We start from the raw sequence: 20,488 nt of genomic DNA, 5'->3' as shown, positions 1-20,488 counted from the left end.
TCATAAGTTCCATCCATACTGTATGTATTACGTGTGCATTGATGTGTTTTGCACCAGGTCTGCATTTGTTTTGTCGTGTGCCGAGACCAAGTGCTGTCATTTTGATCAAATCCATGCTACTGTTTTATCTTTCATGACGGGGGCAGCATGCTCAAAGCTGGAACAGGCCGCAGATGCCGCTAAAGAAACTTCGACTTCGACATCCCATAGACGTGTCTTCCATTTACCCCAGACCTGTCCTCTTTCCGCTGGTCTCTGTGGGGTAAACTAGCGTTCCCATTTTCTTATGTTTAGGACATTGTGTATTGAGTCGCTGCTCTCTCTCTGAGAACACTGTAGTTGTCTTGACTTGTTCCCGTCTCCTATTGTATGCATTGGTTCACTGTTTGTACAGATGAGGTGCCCTTTGTCTACCATGGTACTGTCCACACAGCGTGCACTTTCTATGGTCTCTACCCGTCTCCTGACGGTAGCGTCCCACAGACGCACCACAGGGGACAATATCGCATCAATTGTAATAGTTCATTAATTAATTAGCACTCAATTTGATCTGTTTGGGTCTTTGTGTTGAAGGCGTTTCTTTGTTTTGTTTTTTTTTACTTTGCAGAAAGTAAGTACAATTGGCAGATTTGATTTGTTAGCATCTGAACATGATTCCGTCCAAGTTAGGAGAATTAAAAAAAAAAAAGTGGATTTTTTTTTTTGGCAAACAAAATTCTGGACCTATGCATTTCCTTTGATAAGTGTGTGTATATCTTTAGAGAACGTGCCAAATACAAACTTGTAAACCACTGAGAAGTGTTATGACAGTGACCAGGGAAGAAATAAGTAGGACTTAGGGGCCGTCCCGAAGGTGTTTCTTACAAATTGCACTGTAATTTATTACTTTTATTTGTATTATTCATTAGGAAATAGGGAAAATTTCTGAGGGGATTTTTATGAATGAGTTTCAAGAGGATTTGGATCAAGGACAATGTGTGTTTTAACTGTTTTTATTTCCTTCTTCTATTTAAAACTTGGACCAGACACTTTTAAACTCCAGAATCCGTCGTCTCCCCCCCCCCCCCCCCCCTCTCTTATATTATATGAAGGATCATAATCTGACCACTTTCTAAACTAAATCTGACCACTTGGGTATGGCAGGTACTTTCTCTTTTGTAATGAAACAGTTTTAATAATTCCATGAAACCAGTGTTATTGTATTGTTTACCCATTAAATTAAAAATGAAATAAAAAAAAAAAAATGTTTCTGATATTTATTTAACATCTTTATTTTTTATCATTCTTTCATTCATTCATGTTACAAAATCGATGTTATGAGAACAGCAGTCAGATGTGTCACCAAATTACAGTGTGAAGTGGGATTCAGAGGTTTCTGTAACTACTACCACACAGTATTCCTCTTGTGACGAAATGTTCACAAGTAATGAACTCAACTACATGAATGTTTTATTTCATTTTTATGAAACCGTGGGCATGCCCGAAAGATCTTGCTACTCCCTTCAGACAAAAAAAAAGCTAAACATTAGAACACTGCATACATTTCAGAATCAACTGTGAGGTCCGCTTCAAGTTTTGACACATTACTTAATCTCTTCATATTATAAAATATGCAGGAAAATCATCTCCCATCACAAGTCATTTTCACAGCAACACATCCCAAGTTTAGGATACAACCTAAAACATGAGCTTTAGGTAAATATCTAAATGGCCTATGAAGATTCCATACCATTGCCAGGTTTTAAAAACATCTGGGGCACAAATGGAGGGGAGGGAGGGGAAAAAAACAAACAGAAATGCACATTTCCACCTCATTTTGAGGACAAAACATAAAAGGCGGGTTTAAGAGACTTCATCTCAGTAGTTAAGGTCCCAAAAATAAGGTTCTCCTGACCTACACAGTAAAAAGCTCATCTTAGCTGCCTGAGAAAGACCACCCTCTGAAAACTTGGCTTGTGAAAGTTGTTGGAGAACTAAGACAGCAAAATGAGAGCGAGTGAGCGAGCGAGTAAACAAACAAACAATGACAGACAACAACAAACAAGGAGACACACATGGCAGTGGAGAAGAGGAAGACACTTAACCTGATCCTGGCACATCAGGGGCCTAGACTACAAAGCTGGTTCGGGAGTAAACCAGGTTAAGTTAAAGGTACACTGTGCAAGATTTTTAGTTGTTTATTTCCAGAATTCATGCTACTCATTAACTAATGTTACCTTTTTCATGAATACTTATCACCACTATCAAAAAGTATTCATCATGACTGGGAAAATTGCACTTTTCATAAAGTACATGAAAAGGGGGATCTTCTCCATGGTCCGCCATTTTGAATTTCCGGAAATAGACATTTTTAGCTGCAAAAAAATGACTCTACTTGGGCCATACTAGAAAATATTAGTTTATTACTTAATAAACTTTCACGAAAAGATCAAATTTGGCAATATGCAACCCAGTTTCAATGAGCAGCATAGTTTCAGTACCTTTTTTGACCATTTCCCGCACAATGTACCTTTAAGAGGTAACTAATCTAATAGAAAAGCCTGGAGTCCTCATATTCTTAAGAAAATGAGGACTCCAGACTCTCCTATTAGGTGATTTACCTCTAAACTTATCCTGGTTTACTTCTGAACTAGCTTTGTAGTATAGGTCCCAGGGGGAGGAAGGGGGGACAAGTCATTACGGTTAAAAATGGCTCCAAAATCCCTCCAGGAGGAGGAAGAGGATCCTGGGAGCTGGAAGGTCATATATCAGCTTGGAGAGCTCCGTTTAGAGGTAACACAGCACCAGGGGATGGTACTGGTGCTAGTACCAGTTTCAGTGGAGGAAAACAAAACAAAACAACAAAAAGACAAAACGTCGATCCTGAGCGCACACACACACGCATACACACACAGCTCCTTAGTGCTGCTTCGCAGCCTTGGGTTGGGTAACTCTACGCAGAGTGTTGTAGAGCATGCCAAAGTTCTGTCAAGCAAACAAAAAAGACACACTTAGGTTTGCAATCAGCAATATAACACATGGATGTGTTCACATTGATTTTTCCTGCCATTGGGGACACGTCTAATCACAATTTTTGCTGATGGATTTGGTACTGACCTGTACAGCGAGATACATAACTCCCAGATAGGCAGCGATGCAGACTGCCAAGAGGAGATCGAAGATGGCTGGCTTCACTCTGTTAGTCAAACAAAAAACAATAAATAAACAACAACAAACGCCTCGTGAAAAAACTATGGTCGACATCGTCTAAGTTTACATGAGACATTTAATTCAGAATTAACTCAATTTAATTCTGAATAAAGCTTAATTCCGTTTTGAAAACGTCATGTAAACACTTTTATTTAATTAAATGAAAGTTCAATGTAAACTCGATGGAACTATTTAAATCGGAATTATAAATTCTGAATTATAAACGTCATGTAAACATAGCCATCATGAAAAATGGACATCGTCACATAGGAGGGGTCTTACCTGTATGCAGTCATTGTCTGCTTCAGCTGATCGTAAAACACAAACTCCGGATCTCTGTGGGGGGAAAACAAGAACACCGTCACATTTGGGCTCGATGCATTGGGGTCACACACCTGGCTGGCTAAAAGAGGTGGTGGAAGTGGCCAGGAGGGGTGGGGGATCACTACATTAAATTGTCGCAAACTTTAAAAAGCAAGAAAAAGCCTTCAAAATAGTAACATTTCAGATATGAAGGCATCCTTTGTTATTTTCACAGTGTAACAGGCCTAAAGACAAAAGCTGCAGTAAAAAAATGAAATATTTTGAAGTATGAAATATTTTAATGAAGTATTTTATGGCAAATTCTCCTCCAGTGTTAGACTGGCACACACAGGCCTATAAGGATATAAGTCTTACACTCACCCACCACTTCATTAGATACACCTTGCTAGTATTGGGTTGGACCCCCTTTTGCCATTAGAACTGCCTGCAACAATACTCAGGTACTCTGCTGTGGCGTTCCAACAAAGTTCAATTGGTATTAAGGGGCTGAAATTGTGCCAAGAGAACATCCCAGTGCCATAACACCACCTGCCTGAACGGTTTGGTACAAGAGCGTGCAAGACAGAGTTTTCAAGTTATTGACGCCAAATTCTGACCATACCACCAAGTGTTGTAGCGAAAAATCAGCTCATCGGACAAGGAAACATTTTTCCAATGTTCTTTTTCCCCAATTTTGGTGAGTCTGTGCAAATTGTAGCCTCATTTTCCTGTTCTTAGCTGAAAGAAGTGTCACCCAGGGTGGTTTTCAGCTGATGTAGCCCATCTGCATGCTGCGAGTTCAGAGATGCTCTACTGCATACCTCTGGTTGCAACGAGTGGTTTAAATTACTGTTGCCTTTTTATCAGCTCAAAACCAGTCTGGCCATGGTCCTCTGACCATTCTCCTCTGACCTCAACAAAGCATTTTTGCCCACAGGACTGCCACTAACTGGATATTTTCTCTTTTTCGGAGCATTGTCTGTAAAACCTAGAGATGGTTGTGCGTCAATATCCTAGTAGTCACTTAAATCACCTTTCTGATGCTCGATATGAACTGCATCATATCATATATTGACCATGGCTACATGCCTAAATGCATTGAATTGCCGCCATGTCACTGTCTGATTAGAAATTTGCATCCATGAGCAGTTGGCCGGTGAGTGCATCCAGTATATACTATAGAGCAGAGGTTCTCAACCTTTTTGGAATATACCACTACCCCCCAAGACTAATGCCCCCCCCCCCCCTCTCAGCTGTATCTTTCTCAACGCCCCCTAGGGTATCCTTATCACCCCCTGACACTACCATAGAGAAGCTGCACTGAAAAGGCAGGCCAGGCGTGTTAAAGAGGCTGCGAGATTGCATGAAATAAGGGTCGGGCCGGGGCGGGCCTCACCTCTTGTCTGCTTTGACGTAGTGCCTCTTGACGTCCTTGAGGTAGCGGGCCAGGTAGTACTCCAGCGTGCTGACCAGGCTGCTGTCCTTGTCCACCAGTTGAGCAGCGCGGGGCTGGGCCACCAGCCAGTCCACTACCGACGACAGCTGCTCCTCCTGCACCTGCTGACGCAGCGGAGGGGGTGGGGGAGCACACACACACACACAACACACAGATACGGTTAGCCACGCACATACAGTGAGATATACACAGTGGAGGGGGGTGGGAAGGGAGCATCCACGCACTCACGCACACACAGTCAGATATACACAGTGGAGGGAGGTGGGGAGGGAGGGAGCGCACGCACGCACGCGCGCACACGCGCACACACAATGCCTAGATGACACTAAAAGAAACAGGTGCATACAAACACACACTCAGAGAAAGTTAATTGGGGGCAGAGATACTGTGTGTGTGTGTGTGTGTGTGTGTGTGTGTGTGTGTGTGTGTGTCTGTGTCTGTGTCTGTGTCTGTGTCTGTGTCTGTGTGTGTGTGTGTGTGTGTGTGTGTGTGTGTGTGTGTGTGTGTGTGTGTGTGTGTGTTAGAGAGAGCGAGAGAGAGAAAGTGAGAGTGTGTGTGAGTAAGCGTATGGGACTCATAGGGATCCCAACTGTTACCATGTGGTTCCACAAGTGTGTGTGTGCGTGCGTGCGTGCGCTGTGAGGTCATTTGAGGGTAGTCTAGAGTAGAGTAGAGCGGGGGGGAGGAATGCAGGGCAGGCAGGTGCTAAATCAGCCTAATGCTCACCATTTGCTCTGTGAATATCTGGAGGTCCCCTGGGGCGCCCTGATGGAAGACAACAGGAAGAGCAGGGTTACTCTAATGACTAGGAACACTTATGCCGTGTACAGACCAGGAGCGAACGGAGCGAATGAAGCGACGGAAGTCATTATTTCTCTATGGAGGGCACGCGACCTGCGCTACCAAAGCGAATTCGCCAGGAGCAAAGCTTCTTGCGCGACCAGAGCGAATTTTGACGATTAAACTAAATCTAATCGCAGGCGAATTCGCTCTGACGCTGTTCGGCGAAAACCAATCGGAACGTTCATATCTCCGAATGTCCCATGCTGTCAAGCCAGAGCCGTTATGTGATTAGCTGAATCAAACATGTCAATGCTGCGTCTGCAGCGAATACAATACAGCGAATTCAAGGCAAAACTTCTTCTGCTACCCACACTACCAGGCAGCGTAGTTCGCTCTTGGTCTGGACACGGCATTAGACTCACTACATCACAGGCTACATCAAATCACATCAAGTTCAAGTTCAAGTTCAAGTACTTTTATTTGTCACATACATGGTAATTGTAGTGAAATGATGATGGGGTCATCAGCTCTGCATCTTAAAAATTAAAAATTAAAGAAGTGAAGTAAAAAAGGAAATAAAAGGTGAGAGATAAGTTAAAGAAAAAAAACAAAGAAAATTATTATTTAAAAAAGTCTCTGTTAAGCAGTCGCACTGCCTGGGGGTAAAAACTTTTCCTCATTCTTTCTGTTCTGGCCTGAATGGTTCTGAGTCGTCTGCAGGACTTAAGTAGGGTGAACATGTAAGAGTTGGGGTGTGAGACATCCTGCATAATCTTCCTAGCCCTGGCTCCCACTCTCTTAGTGTAAAGGCCCAAGAGTCCTGGAAGGTTGGCTTTGATAGTGCGCTCTGCAGAGCGCACCACTCTCTGTAGGTCCTTCTGTTGTTGTTGTGTGCAGCTTCCAAACCAGGCCGTAAAACAGCCTGTTAACACACTTTCCACCGCTGATGAATAGAAGGTGGTCAGGATGGGAGTGGAGACCTTCCTCAGAAACTTCCTCAGTAGGCGGAGAAAGTACAGCCGCTGCCTGGATTTTGCTGTCAGGTGTTGAGTGTGTTGTGACCAGGAGAGGTCCTCAGTCAGGTGTACTCCCAGGTACTTGTAATTTGAGACCCTCTCCACAGGCTCCCCGCTGATGGTAAGTGGCGTGTATGCCCTGCTCTGCACCTTCTTGAAGTCCACTACCATTTCTTTCGTCTTGCTGACGTTCAGGGCCAGGTTGTTGGACTGACACCACAGTGCTAGGTCATCCACCTCATTCAGGTAGGCTGTCTCGTTGTTGTTTGAGATGAGACCCAGCACCACGGTGTCATCAGCGAACTTTAAGATGGAATTTGAGCTGCTGGTGGTTGTACAGTCATGCGTGTAGATGTTATAGAGCAGTGGGCTCAAAACACAACCCTGGGGCGAGCCAATGTTGAGGGTCAGCTGACTTGAAGTGACACCTCCACCTATTCTGACCACTTGAGGGCGATCAGTGAGAAAGCTGAGCACCCAATTGCACAACTGTGTGTTGAGTCCCAGCCCCCTCATCTTGTCAGCCAGGCGCAGGGGGATAATGGTGTTGAATGCTGAACTGTAATCTATGAACAGCATTCTAACATAATTCCCCCTCCCCTCATCCAGGTGGGACAGTGTGGTATGTAGAAGGCTTGAGATGGCATCGTCCGTACTTCTGTTTGCTCTATAGGCAAATTGGTGAGGATCGAAAGCACTGGGCAGGGTGTCACATATGTGTTTTTTCACAAGCCTCTCAAAGCACTTCATAACTGCTGATGTAAGGGCCACTGGGCGATAGTCATTCAGGCCTGCTGGCTTGCTGTTCTTGGGCAGAGGAACTATGATTGAGTGTTTAAAACAAGATGGGACAACGGCTTGGGCAAGTGACAAATTAAAGATCTCAGCATATACATCACATCACATCAAGCAACAAAACACTACTATACATCCCATTAAGAAATTGAATACCTCAACTCAACGAGGTACGGAGTATCTATTTTTCATTTCTCTGCATGTCTTTTTTTGAGAAACGTTTAAAAAGGTGCACTGTGTAGGATGTGGCCAGTAGGTATTGCAACTACCCTGCTCATTGAAACTGTGCTGCTTATTGCCAAATATGATCTTTTCATGAATATTTACTAAGTAATAAACCAATATTTAAAGTACAGCAATTTTTGCCACTAAAAATGTCTATTTCTGGAAATTCTAAATGGCGGACCGTGGAGAAGATTCCCCTTTTCATGTATGAAAAGTGCAATTTTCCCAGTTATAATGAATACTTAGAATTTGATGTTGGTGGTAAGTATTTGTTAAAAAAAGCAACACTTGCGAATGGGCAGCATGAATTCTGGAGATAAACTGTATAATACTGTAATAATAATACTATAACAATACTGAAAATATTACACAGAGCACCTTTAACATTTTCCAGAATACAAAGTACAAGTCTTTAGATCCGGGACCTGGAGTTGATGGATATGTAACCATCCAAATTCCTGTTTTTAAAAATAGCTTTTGTTTACTACTGCACGCCCAGTTACGCAAACTCCACCGAAAGTTACAGTAAATGTCTCTGTTACAACATGGGCAAAAAAACACAGTTGAGAAATGTGTGACCACCAGTGGTGTGTAACTGCCAGTCTGTAGAGCTATTCAACATGGCTGTTCTCTGCATAAATGGTGTGTGTGTGTGTGTGTGTGTGTGTGTGTGTGTGCGTGTGCGCGTGTGTGTGTGCGCGTGTGTGTGTGTGTGTGCGCGTGTGCGTGTGTGTGTACCTAGTCCCCCCCCCCCGAGGCCATTATATTGCCCTAGAAAAGCAAAGTGCAGTAACTACCTGTACATATTTTGTCAAAACTGAATTGAGACTGAAAATGGTTTTCATTACACATACTTCATCTTGTGACTAAGCCTTATGGTCCAAATGTGTCCCGCTTCAGAGATATTTGCCATGTCAAATTTGCAGTAACTACAATATCCAACCTAGTACCCAAGGCATTTCTTAGTTTCAATGTTGGTGTAGTTACTGTACTTTGCCTTTGTAGGGCAGTTATACAGTAGGCAGAGCTAATGAGGGCCCCTGTGGGGTGATAAGCAGTAACTAAAGACTGGATGTCTGCTGTTAGAGGAGCAGCAGAAGGCCTGTGTGGATGGTCCATTACCTTCTCTGTCAGGTTGTAGACCACTCTGGCCAGCGCCTCAGCTATCAGCTTGGTGTTACGGCTCAGCTTTTTCAGATCCACATGAGGCCTACAAATAAACAACAACACAGATAAGCGGATACCAGCCGTAATTAGCCCTCATAGCAAAAACAAGACCGCACAGTCATATTTCACACTGAGATTGCAACATGGATTCAGGATTAAAGGTTGATGGGGGACAGGGAGTAGTGGGATGGTGACAGGGTGGGCGTGAAGGATCTGGAAAGTCAGCTAGGATGTAGGGGTGCAAATCACAGCATCCATGACAATACGATTCGATTTCTTAAGGCGGCGATTTGATTATTTTCGATACTTAAGAATGCCCCACAATACGATACGATTCGGTTTTTTTCGATTTGATTCGATTTTTTTCTGATTACTTTTCCACTTCTATTATGTTATGGAGCTGGGGTTTTGGGCAGGGGTCAGCGATTTGATTATTTTCGATACTTCAGAATGCCCCACTATACGATACACAATTATAATTTACACCCCTACTAGAATGCAGGGGAGGTGTGACTGAGTGATTATGTTTGGGTAACCAAATCTTCAAGATGGAACCCCAAGACTGATTCCTAAAAACACAGAAAACACTCCAGATTTAGCTGAAGGAATCATTTGTAGAAGTAGTGTTGCAGATTAAAAATAAAAACAGGAACAAAGTGTGTTTTCTCAGAGTGCTGGGACTGTGAATGCAGGACAGCATCAACCCATTCGGTAATATATTGCAGAGGGAAAAAGAGGAACATAATCCCATTTTCTCCAATTAAAAAAAAATGACTGAAGATCAAATGTATTAATGGAGGATAGGATAAACCTGAGGAACAGAGGGTTCTTTTTTTCCATCATCCTTATGACGACAGAAGTTTAATTCAATATCTGGCTAAAGTGCGATTCAAAGGCCATTTTTTCTTTTGCTATCGGGTTGTTAAATGGGGAAAAGTCTCTCCACAGAGGCAGGGTGTCAGCGAAGCGCGAGGCCACAAGGAGTCAGGATAATGGAAAGAACTCAGAATTGGAAGAGTGCTGGATCAGAGGGTTGGCACTAGGGGGCAGATCATGCAGCACAGACGGGGCACTAAATGGGGCATCTGTGGCCTAATGTTTTTGGTATTTATTAGATCAGAGGGTTGTGGGCTCGAATCCCACCCTTACCTCTCCCTACACCTACATCCATGGTGGAAGTGCCATTGAGCAAGGCACCTAACCCCACACTGCTCCAGGGGCAGTAGCTAATACCCTGTAAGTTGCTTTGGATAAAAGCATCAGCTAAGTGTAATGTAATGTAATGTAATGTAATGTAACATATGAGGGAGGAACTAAACACCAAACAGATGAATGGGGAAACAGGAGGGGGGTTAATGAGGTATGACGAAGAGTTTCAGGGTAGCGTGGGGGTTGGCTGGCATGAGGGGAGCAGTGGGCAGGTCATGGGGACAAGGGGGGGTGGGGGGGGGGGGGTGCTGTGGTATGGGGGCGGGGGGTGTTGCGATTCGTGGGCAAGACAGCGGTACATTGGGGAGGGGGGGGGGTTGCTGCTGAGGTATGACGAAATGAAGTGGTGGTGGTGTTGGTGTGGTGTGGGGCTGCTGTGGTATGAGAGGGGATGAAGTGCTGTAGGGGTTTGTGGGTGGGGTGGGATATGGGGATGGACGCCTGGACGGGGGCTGTGATATGAGAGGGACGTGAAGTGGGACAGAGGAGGGAGGAGGGGTGGGGGTTGGAGATATAAAAAAGGGGGGGTCTGATGCGAGACGGCGTGCACCCACCCAGCTGTCACCTCTCCCGCCCCGTCCTGAGAGGGGGACACTGACCGCATGTCCATGATGCTGCCGCGCAGCGCGTGCCGGTGGCTCTCCAGGTGCGACAGCGTGAAGGCCGGGAGACGGCGGATCCCGAAGCGCTCGTGCTCCCACGCCAGCGTGTCGTCCGCCAGGTTGATCTTCTTGTGGACCATGGAGAACTTTACATCAGGGTACTGGCTGGCTGCAACCTATGGATGGGGGATGGGGGATGCATGCAGACGGAGAAAAGGCATCACCACTAGTGGCTCGTAGCCCCTTAACACACACACACATTGCATTTGCAGTACCTAAAACTAGTTCATTTAGAGCCCTGCATGCAATGTTCTATGAATATTTATAGTTTATTATGTTAACGTCAATATAATGCACAGCAATGCAATACCGTCTCCAGTTCTCTGAGCAGGGCGTGCTGTGGACTGCCCTCCTTGGGGGGCTTGGAGACGTGCAGGTGAAGGCCGTCTCCGCTGCCCAGTGTGTCCAGGCACAGGACGAACGCTACATTGTCCTGCAGCAGGCTGGAGTCTGGACAGTTGGCACAAGAGCAGAGCAGAGAGAGGAGAGGAGAGCAGAGGAGAGGGAGAAAGTAGGTCAGTATTCCACACAGACGCGCAAGCTTGCCTAAAATGGCAGTATTTCAGATGGCAGCCATTCAGAAAGGGGACAATACAAAGACACATGGTTTGTGGTACTACAGTGGTGTCAAACACAAGGCACAGGGATTGGATGCAGCCCGCCAGGTGGTTTGATGCTACCTCAGACTTGCAGAGGGAATATAAATGTTAAAATGTCAAGAATATAAGAAAAATCTACAGCCTAATCACATTTAAAAAGAAATACCGGTAATAAAATCAGGGCTGCAGTGTTTGAGTGTCTAAAATATTGCAGCATTCTGCATTAAACTGCAGGATTTTTGTAGTAGCCCTATGCGTTTTCATGTCCAAAATATTATTGTCAAATACTAATACTACAAATTGTAATACTGCAATTTCCTTGGATGACCTGTGCATATGAAGAAACTGACAATAAAAGCTGATTTGACTTGACTAAGTGCAATAATATGGTACTAATGGGCCTACTATAAATCAGCATTCTGCTGTAAGACTGCATCAAGACTACGGCATGAGGATATTTTTCACAACGTGGAAACTTACATTTTAGCCAAGACGTTTATACTTCTGTAGCTCCCACTTGAGTTTGGTGTGGGGATTTAGTTCAGCGTGAAACAAATTCCCTCAACCATCACACAAAATCTACATCATCCCCGGGGAATAAATGTGTAATTATCATTTATCCTAAGGATCACTGATGCTACATGCAGGATGAGAGATTAAGAATACAACTTAGTGAATGCAAAAAGGTAATGTAACCATAATTATTATACAAAATAAATTATATTTTGCAATTACGTAACTGGTGAGGCCCAATTCAGTTCACTTTGGCTGTTGTGGCTCCTGAACCAAAATGAGTTTCGCACCACTGGCTGTAGATCTTGGCATTGTATAGAGCTCAAAACATTGCTGTACTACAAACCAGAGGTGTGAAACTTGTGACTTGACTCAGACTTGATTGGAAGGACTTGCCATATATAGGGCCCTATGAAATAAGTTTTAATGGCAAACTTATATAATGGCAAATTCCATTTTATTTTTTCTCAAATTCCGTTTTTTCGGATTTATTTTTTGCCATATCGGATTTTTTACATTTTTGAACTTATTTTCACCTTTCACCCCTCAAAAAAAATCTAATTTCTTAGTTATTTAGTTCAAACTGGTGGGTGGACAGCGCCAACCACTCGTGGTTGCATGATAGGTAGAGAAAAGAAAAGTAACATTACCTACTTTTTGTTTTAGTAATATCAGCCCTCAAAAATATTCCAGTGAATACGGTAATTGAAATGTACATGTGCATATATTCTAATATAGGCCTACAGACAGTCTTCACGCACCCAACGAGAAGGTGATCTCACTTCTGCTGCATTCAAGTCGGACTCGGGCTGCATCAGTTTTTCTAGAATAAGTATGGATATTGCAACCAACGTGCAACTACATAAGAGACATTTTTGTCACGTTATATAGGCCTAGGCATTAATAGCCTCGCAAAGTTCCTACCGTCTACAGTTTCACACAAACACATGTTTTACAAGATGGTCGTTTTCTTCTGATGATGACTTGACTCTTATCAAAGTTGCTGCTAACTTTTGGTCACTATGCTTCGTGGCCAACAAAGTTAACAAGACATGATCAACGCATTGCCTGTTCAGTTTTTATTTTCCAGCGGGTACATCTGTTGTAACAAACTCCAAACTCATGTCTCGCATCGGATGATTTCATGGTTAAGTGTAGTGGAGAACCACCCGTCCTGTTGGTGTCGCTTCGCATAGTCTTGGTAACAGACGGTCAGAACAACGCAATTATTCCTGACCCGTTTACAAATCAAAACTTCCCTGCTCTTGACATGTTGCGTTTAAAGATTTCTTCAATGCTCTGACGGCCAGTGTTAGGACGGGAGACAATCGGAAATGCCGCGTGGGAGAGGGATGCGTCTTTGGATGCGTTCACGGTCAACATGCGCTGACATGGATCATTATCTAGCATAGAAGTTTTGCGCATCACCTCGTGGGCCAGATATGATATCGTGACCATATTTTGTGTTTGAAATGTCTTGTAGACTGATAAATAATGACGAAAATAATGGATTTTTAATTTTATCATAAGAAATGAGCAAATTCCGTGCAATTCCGCGATTAAAACCAAATTCCGTTTTAATGTCTACATTCCGTGATTCCGTCCGTGTTTTCCGTATCGCGGAAATCATAGGGCCCTACATATACTTGTGACTTGCAAATTAGTGACTTGGTCCCATCTCTGCTACAAACCCACCTTCATGCCTACATCATTGTGCATGTGGGTGAAAATGTGAAACTACTTTGCATTCAGCAAAACTTCACCTGTGTGGTCCAAGTTGTCTTCCAACCAGCGCTTGGTGCCTTGATAGTTGAACTTGCCACCTCCAGAGACAAAGAACAGCAAGTTGTACCTGAAAATGGTGGCAGAGAATTAACGACATGTTCTTTGACAGCCTTCTGAAATGATCATACGTTTGGTTGACACTAATTAAAATAAATCAGCATAGATTTAAAATGGCAGAGAGAGAGAAGGAAAAAAAACACATCCTTGACGGCAGAGTTAACAAGGTAATAAAAATCCCATTAAGCAGTCATGTCTGTTCAAGCATCCCGAACATCTGTTAAATATCTCGATGGATGGAGCAGGGTCTGAAAACAAGGGAGACTGCTGAGTGCACACTCTGAAGGGGGTATTCATCTCTTCTCATTTCGTCTCATCTCATCGCACAGCACAGCACAGTGACAGCTACACAACCGCCTTTGTCTCCGTTATCCAACTGGATAAGAGAGACACTGGCCTCTTGCCAGTCGGTCCATTGCCACTGCTGCAGTATCAGTCCATCAGCTTTTTCTCAGCTGCCAGTCTGATAGGATGTGGTGGTGAAGAGCTAGCTAACACAGCTGTTCTGTTTCACTGCCACTTGGGGATTGACAGCCATCCATTATGCTTTGTCTACCCAGTATGCCATGCAAGAGCAACCTTCCATCCCAAAATTCCATTTCACTCCATTCCATTTTTGTTTTTTGCCTTCATTGTGAATAGGGCTGTAACGATCATGACAGAAAAGAGTGGGAGAGAGAGGCAGGGTTTTGAAAATGACCCAGGCCAGGCTCGAACCTGGGTCCCCATGTGCATAGGTGCAGGAGCTGTGCGTGTTACATGGAAAGTCAGACCTTTTGTGTATAATTAGCTCTGACATTCAGGGCGACTCACTTTTGAGAACCCTGATAAACTCCCCTTGCAGTTGCAGTGGAAAATATATCCTATTGAGCAGTGACTGTCAACCTTTTCTGAAGAAACGCCCCCTGTACCTCATCATAAAACTCCTAACACCCCCTTGACTTCATCATAAGCCTGCCAACGCCCCCTTAGTACTAAAAATTAAAATGGACTTATGCCTCCCAAATGCAACTAAGTACCACACCCTTTCAGTTGCATCCTGCTCAACGACCCTCTAGGGCTCCCCAACGCCCCCCTGGGGGGCTGCAGCGCCCCCGTTGAGAAACACTACTGTAATGTGCCACTTCACCACCGCCCCCCTCCCTTCCCAACATACTCTGATATGGGCTCCTTACCCAGCATGTGTCCTCTTGTATGTGTAGAGTCTGGAGAAGAGGCGAGCCAACTCCAGAAGAACAGACACTCCACTGCCATTGGAGTCAGCTCCATAGGACAGCCACTGTTGGGGATCAAGCATCAGGTCAGTGCAGGACCTTTAGGGTGCCGGTTACACATGTCCGGATATATTAAAATGTGGACATTTTTGTATTTGTTCACGTGTAAACACAAAATAAAAACTCCATTGTAACAGGTGTGTTTTAGCCCTTATGCTCATTCTAAAACTTTGTTTACGTGTGAACAGTAGGCCAAAACCAATGTGTTTTCAAAAAGATCCATATACATGTAAACAGCTTCTAAAAGTGAACTTAGGCCATGGGACCAGATTCAGATTGGTCAGATTTCTAATTTATTTTTTTACCTGTAGTGTAGCGTTTATGGCAGGTTACTTGGGCAAAACAACTTTATTCATAAATTAAACCAGCCAATATAATCAGAGGCTAGGGGTCAATCCATTGATCCCATTTAATGTACCGTATAACCCAAGGTTAATACGGCTGCCACATCTTAATGCCTGAAAATCTTCAAAGTGTTCATAGATCGCCCACTTAACACATCAACCACTTCAGAGCCCACCTGTGCTCAGAGAACTCCTCATTGCTATGCAAGAACAACATCAAAGTGCAGTAACTACAACAACACTGAAACTGGGAAAATGCATTGAAACCCTTGGCATTAGATTGGATAGTGTAGTTATTGCAAATTTGATAGCAATATCTCGAAAATGGGACACATTTGAATCATAAGGCTTTGTCACAAGACTAAGGAGGTGTTTTAAAACCCATTTTCAGTCTAAACTCAATGTTGAAAAAAATATGCAGTTACTGCACTTTGCTTTTGTGGGGCAGTGTAATGCAAGAACAAAATCAGCATGAGAGGAAATGAACAGAGCTCTTACCGGTGCCACTCCAAAGGAATCGTAATGCGCCACCAGGACAATGGTGGGCAGGTCCTCTCCTCCAACTCCAGCCAGACGTCCCTGGTGGAATACAAAGATGAATTATGCAGGATGCCATCACTCAGTCATTTCTCTCCCATCTTGCTCTAATGTATGATGACGTATGCATTGCAATACCCTTCTGAGATAGATGAAATAATAAATGAAATTATGCCTGTGTACTACTTCTGATAACTTTTCATTATCATCACATTAATTGTTTCCTGCCTTTCAGAAACATAATAGAGAGATACAGGTGGGGTGGGATTAGAAATGGTTTTGGGTCAGAAGATTTGGCCACAAATGTATACAGGCAGCATCACGTGTATGTGTGTACATTTTATTTGCATTTGGTTGGCTCAATCTATTTTACACTATATTATTATTTAATTGAAAAAGACAGTCGCAGGTAAGAAGAAGTGAAAGACAGTATTGGGTCATGACCTTGACCCTTGATTAAGGTCACCACACGTTAGTGTTCGCTCAATGAACAGCACATGAAGAGAGCACAGAATATGAAGCCAAAATGTACAAACTAACTAACAGAAAACAGCAATTCATATTGGCAGTCATTGGCATGTTCATACCGTATGCCATGCTGTATGAAACAACAGCTCAGAAGGAGTTTGCCGCCATTTTACAAACCACACAGGAGTGTGAAGCTGTGAAACCTCAAAGGTCTCACATGCTGGTGAGGTGTGGTTAATCAGTACCACGAAGCCCCCGAGAAGACTAGGCGCTAGTTACCCCCTACACACACAAATTTGCCAGCAAAACACAATTGCTAACCTTTTTAACACTTGCCATTAATCATCAGCCATATATACAGACAACCCATGAAACTGCACCATTCCTAACTGTGCGGACAGGACAGCGGCGGAAGTCTTTGAATGGGAAGAGCAAGCGGCAGAAACGTCAAAAGCTGCAAAAGTGTTTCTAGCGTCCAGGGCGTCAAAAACGTTAAAAAAGAAGTTGAACTTCAGCGAAAAGTATGCTATCAGCTTGGTGGCAACAGGCGGCAGCCAATAGAATGTTTAGAGGCTTGTAACAGCTACATTTTTCTAAACACATGCTTTGGTTGGTTGCTCTTCCTGATCGAACGCTTCAGGTTGAATCGTTTGCCACCGTTCATCGTGCCCGATCTGCGTGACTCGCCTGCTGTCCGTCCATACAGTAATGGTAGTCTTTAATTTCCCTCTGGACTAATAAAAGTACTCTCTGCCTTTCTAGCAGTGATCTTGCACATTATGAACTCTATAGAGATGAATGTAGAACAGAAAAACAGTCAGGTCAGGTGACAAGCCAATAGCTGAGACAAAGGGCAAGAAATCAAGGAGCTCTTTGTGGACTCAATCCCAATTACCAACACTACCCAGCATAGCTAAGCCTATTTACCACACCAGTTCCAAAGCAGGGCTTTAGTGAGCACATACATACATGCATGCATGCATGTACCAACACAGCGACACACACATACTTTAGAAAGTAGGCAAAAAATGTTGAGTAGCAAGATTATGATCCTCACAGTGCTATCATTTCCTTTTTGTTTTTCTCTTGTGAACGCGCTGCCTGAAAGGGGCAATATTTTACACTTGTTCAACACGTTCCATAGACCTTCCTGCAGGCATAGGACATATTGAGGACTAGAGAACATTGTGTGCCATTTGACTTCAAATAAGAAGCAAGATAAGAATGGAACCGCAGTACTCTTCACATCAAAATGTTTCATCTCACACAACGAACAAATACATTTATGCCACTAGAAATATTCCTTGGTAAAGTACAAACAAAAATGTTGTGTTTTTCCAATATACAACAAAACCATTTTAAATCACTGACATCTGAATAACACATTTTTGTTTGTACAGATTGTTGTTCTGTATATTTCCTGTGCACTTTGTATCCGTTAGTGATGTTGCCTATGATTATGTCCTCGTTTGTAAGTCGCTTTGGTTACAAAGCATCTGCCAAATGCAACGTAATGTAATGTAATACAGATTTCCAGCGTGGAGGAGACCAGTCCACTACTACTCACCTCCAGACTGGTGATGGCCCAGTCGCTCACTGCTTTGCTCTGTGCCCCGCTGGTGACCATCTGAAAGCCATTGGCGGTTGCCGTGTGCAGCAACACTAGAATGAATGAAAAAAATAATGTCTGGTCAGTATCAGTATGTAGCACAGCAAGAAGATCCTCAGAAAGTCTAGGGTGTTCCAGAGATGTTAATCAAAGCGTCAGAAACAAGAACGCCTGTTGTAGTAGTACATAAGGGCTTGTACACCAGTCAGAATTCAATAACTTGCTTGTCTACCTTTGTCGTGATTTAGTATGTGTTACTTAGGATCAGTTAGTTGCTTCAGAAACTGGTTCACTAAAATTCATGTGGAAGGGTTTTGGCTGTCTGACAAGTACACCTGCCCGACACCTCCATACAATACTCCAAGAAAAACAAGAAGAAGAATCACCGTGACCGCACACTGGTGGACTTATTTTTGCTGATTTTTATTTGGTGAACAACGTGTTTCGCTCGTGCTTTATCAGGTTCAGTAGTTCACAGGTGCACAAGTGAAACACATTGTTCACTAAATAAAAAAGCAGCAAAATTAAGTCCACCAGTGTGCATCCGGTGGTTCTTCTGGTTTTCCTTGGATAACTGATGACTGCACTTCACCAGCACCTCGAAACTGGCTGTGCATAGGAGCTTCAGATCTTTGAGACCTCCATACTGTACCTTCGGCTGCAGATGAGTCCCCTTGGTTCGACGAGGAGGTTTGAGTCTGCTTGTATATGGACAGCAGCTCGTCGTCCTCCAGAGCGAAGTACACCGGCACTATCGTCTCAGTGGCAAGGAGCTCTGGCTCCATCTCCATGAACTGCTGTTGAAAGGGGATATGGAAATGTCAGCAACACGATCAACTGACAACAGATCAACTGACACCAAACACATGTGTTACACAGCTACTGACACATGTATAGTATGTTACATGGACACCGACACATGGTGTACACAAAGGGGGGGAAATCACTCCCAATTAATTTACAAAAGCCGTCAAATGCATAGCTTTGACACAAATCTAATCATCATAATCTTGGACATGCCCAATGCTTTCAGGACAGACAAACACACACATCAGTATATATTTCGATGCGTATAGTAGGCCTAGTTCTAGGCTACCATACTTTGAGGTTTATTTTCTGTTTGGCCAAAATAATGGTGTACCTGCACAATGTCCTGCGGCATGGTGGACATGTTTTTGGGCAAGATAATGACGACAGCTCCGGCTGACTGTCGAAGAGCCTTCTGATATTTGTCATAGGAGAAGTCTGCTAGTCGTAGGAGCACACAACGGCGACTTAACACTTCTGCTTCCACCGTCCGAGCTTCGGTATTTAAAATCGCATTTCTTGTACCTGCAAGACATGTAAACACATCACCATCACTGAATGTCTGTTCTTCCATGGTATACGAATAATAAACTTCATACATTTCTGTTGTCATTAGCTTACTAGCTCATTCAACAAAACTAGAATCCAGCTTGTTGGATTTGGGCATTAGTGGCAAGCTGTCAAACTGTCAAAACCAAATAGTCAGGCTGCTCAAACTGAATTCATATATGTTGATATTCAACCACGTTTTTCAAACACCGGTAATATTTAATTCTACAGCCTCATCTCTATCAGTGGTTGGATCTACAGCTAGGGCTGGGTTGCCCAACCAAGGAAGTTAGCACCATTGAATGAAATTAGAATCAAGCTAGCATGCTTAATGTTAACCTGCTAGCTAAGCTAACCTAAACAAGACATGTTGTTCCTGTATTCACACAGGCTAGCATTTTTCTGAACGAGAAAATGAAAAACACACAGAGCTTCAAACAACATACTGGTATAATTTCCACAATTTCAAAAGTAAGCATACCGTAAGGCTGCCCCTGTAGGTCGTATTGCTGCATGCGGTAGACAGTGAATTCATGAGCCGCCTCAGCTGGAAGTGGTGACACCAAGATCAGCACAGCCGGCAAAAATACAATGAAAGTTAAAGGAAATGAAGATTTAAACATGTTCTCAAACACTTCGCTCGCCTCCTCAAACATGATGGCGTTTGTGATGTAAAACTATAAGAGAAGAAAAGTGTCTTCTAAACGTGCTCTTTCCTCGACTCAAAAGACGTTAGGCACACCAGTCGCCTGTCAAACGGAGCTAGACGCCTGTGCTAGTGCTAGGTGGTTGCTATCATTTCAGCTAATTACAGGCATTATCATTGGCCACCTAAAAAGACCGGCGCATGCCGTTGAGTTCATGGAGCGCGACAAATGTCAAAATGAAGGCATGGGGGGCACAGACCTGTATTGGGATTTAGAAGGGTTTGTGTGCCACATTAAATCATTCAATTATTACTGCAGTTCTTTTAAAATGAATAGTCTATTGTTTTTTCAAAACTTGTTGCCGTGCTAAATGCAAATAATTACACAACTTCGATCATTTATCTGCTGCTGCTCCAGTCTTTTTCTTACTCAGTTTGCAGTTGTGTTAGGGTGGTCTGCAATGTTACAATGTAATGATGGTCATAATAATGTAG

The 20,488-nt window shown here is 43.5% G+C and overlaps 1 protein-coding gene across 4 annotated transcripts; it reads right to left on the bottom strand.

The window, feature by feature from the left end:
* Positions 1–318: 318 nt before the first annotated feature.
* Positions 319–20,139, bottom strand: ncln (nicalin). Of its 4 annotated transcripts, none has more exons than XM_063201106.1 (15): positions 19,829–20,139; positions 19,133–19,323; positions 18,644–18,788; positions 17,950–18,044; positions 15,876–15,956; positions 14,935–15,038; positions 13,681–13,769; positions 11,116–11,255; positions 10,698–10,921; positions 8,890–8,977; positions 5,675–5,713; positions 4,889–5,052; positions 3,472–3,525; positions 3,097–3,175; positions 319–2,964 (listed from the first exon to the last, which is right to left on the bottom strand). In XM_063201106.1, exons 1-15 carry the CDS (start codon positions 20,001–20,003, stop codon positions 2,899–2,901), a joined length of 1,734 nt encoding a protein of 577 aa, XP_063057176.1. In that variant the 5' UTR covers positions 20,004–20,139; the 3' UTR covers positions 319–2,898. The 4 variants fall into 4 exon arrangements, with proteins under 4 accessions (XP_063057176.1, XP_063057178.1, XP_063057179.1 ...); XM_063201108.1 differs by having other exon boundaries at positions 4,889–5,049; XM_063201109.1 differs by having other exon boundaries at positions 10,743–10,921.
* Between the last annotated feature and the right edge of the window lie 349 nt (positions 20,140–20,488).

The sequence above is a fragment of the Engraulis encrasicolus genome, chromosome 6 (genome assembly GCF_034702125.1).
Source record: "Engraulis encrasicolus isolate BLACKSEA-1 chromosome 6, IST_EnEncr_1.0, whole genome shotgun sequence".
NCBI lineage: Eukaryota > Metazoa > Chordata > Actinopteri > Clupeiformes > Engraulidae > Engraulis > Engraulis encrasicolus.
Note: the sequence above shows the minus strand (reverse complement) of the source record. Positions and strands in the feature narration are given on the sequence as shown.

Excerpts from the sequence above, each read along its gene's own strand:
- ncln (XM_063201106.1), bottom strand. The coding sequence starts at position 20,003 with ATGTTTGAGGAGGCGAGCGAAGTGTTTGAGAACATGTTTAAATCTTCA. Across the intron at positions 18,789-19,132 it reads TGCCGCAGGACATTGTGCAG|CAGTTCATGGAGATGGAGCC; the intron begins GTACACCATTAT and ends CCCTTTCAACAG. Across the intron at positions 10,922-11,115 it reads TGCTCAGAGAACTGGAGACG|GTTGCAGCCAGCCAGTACCC; the intron begins GTATTGCATTGC and ends CCCCATCCATAG.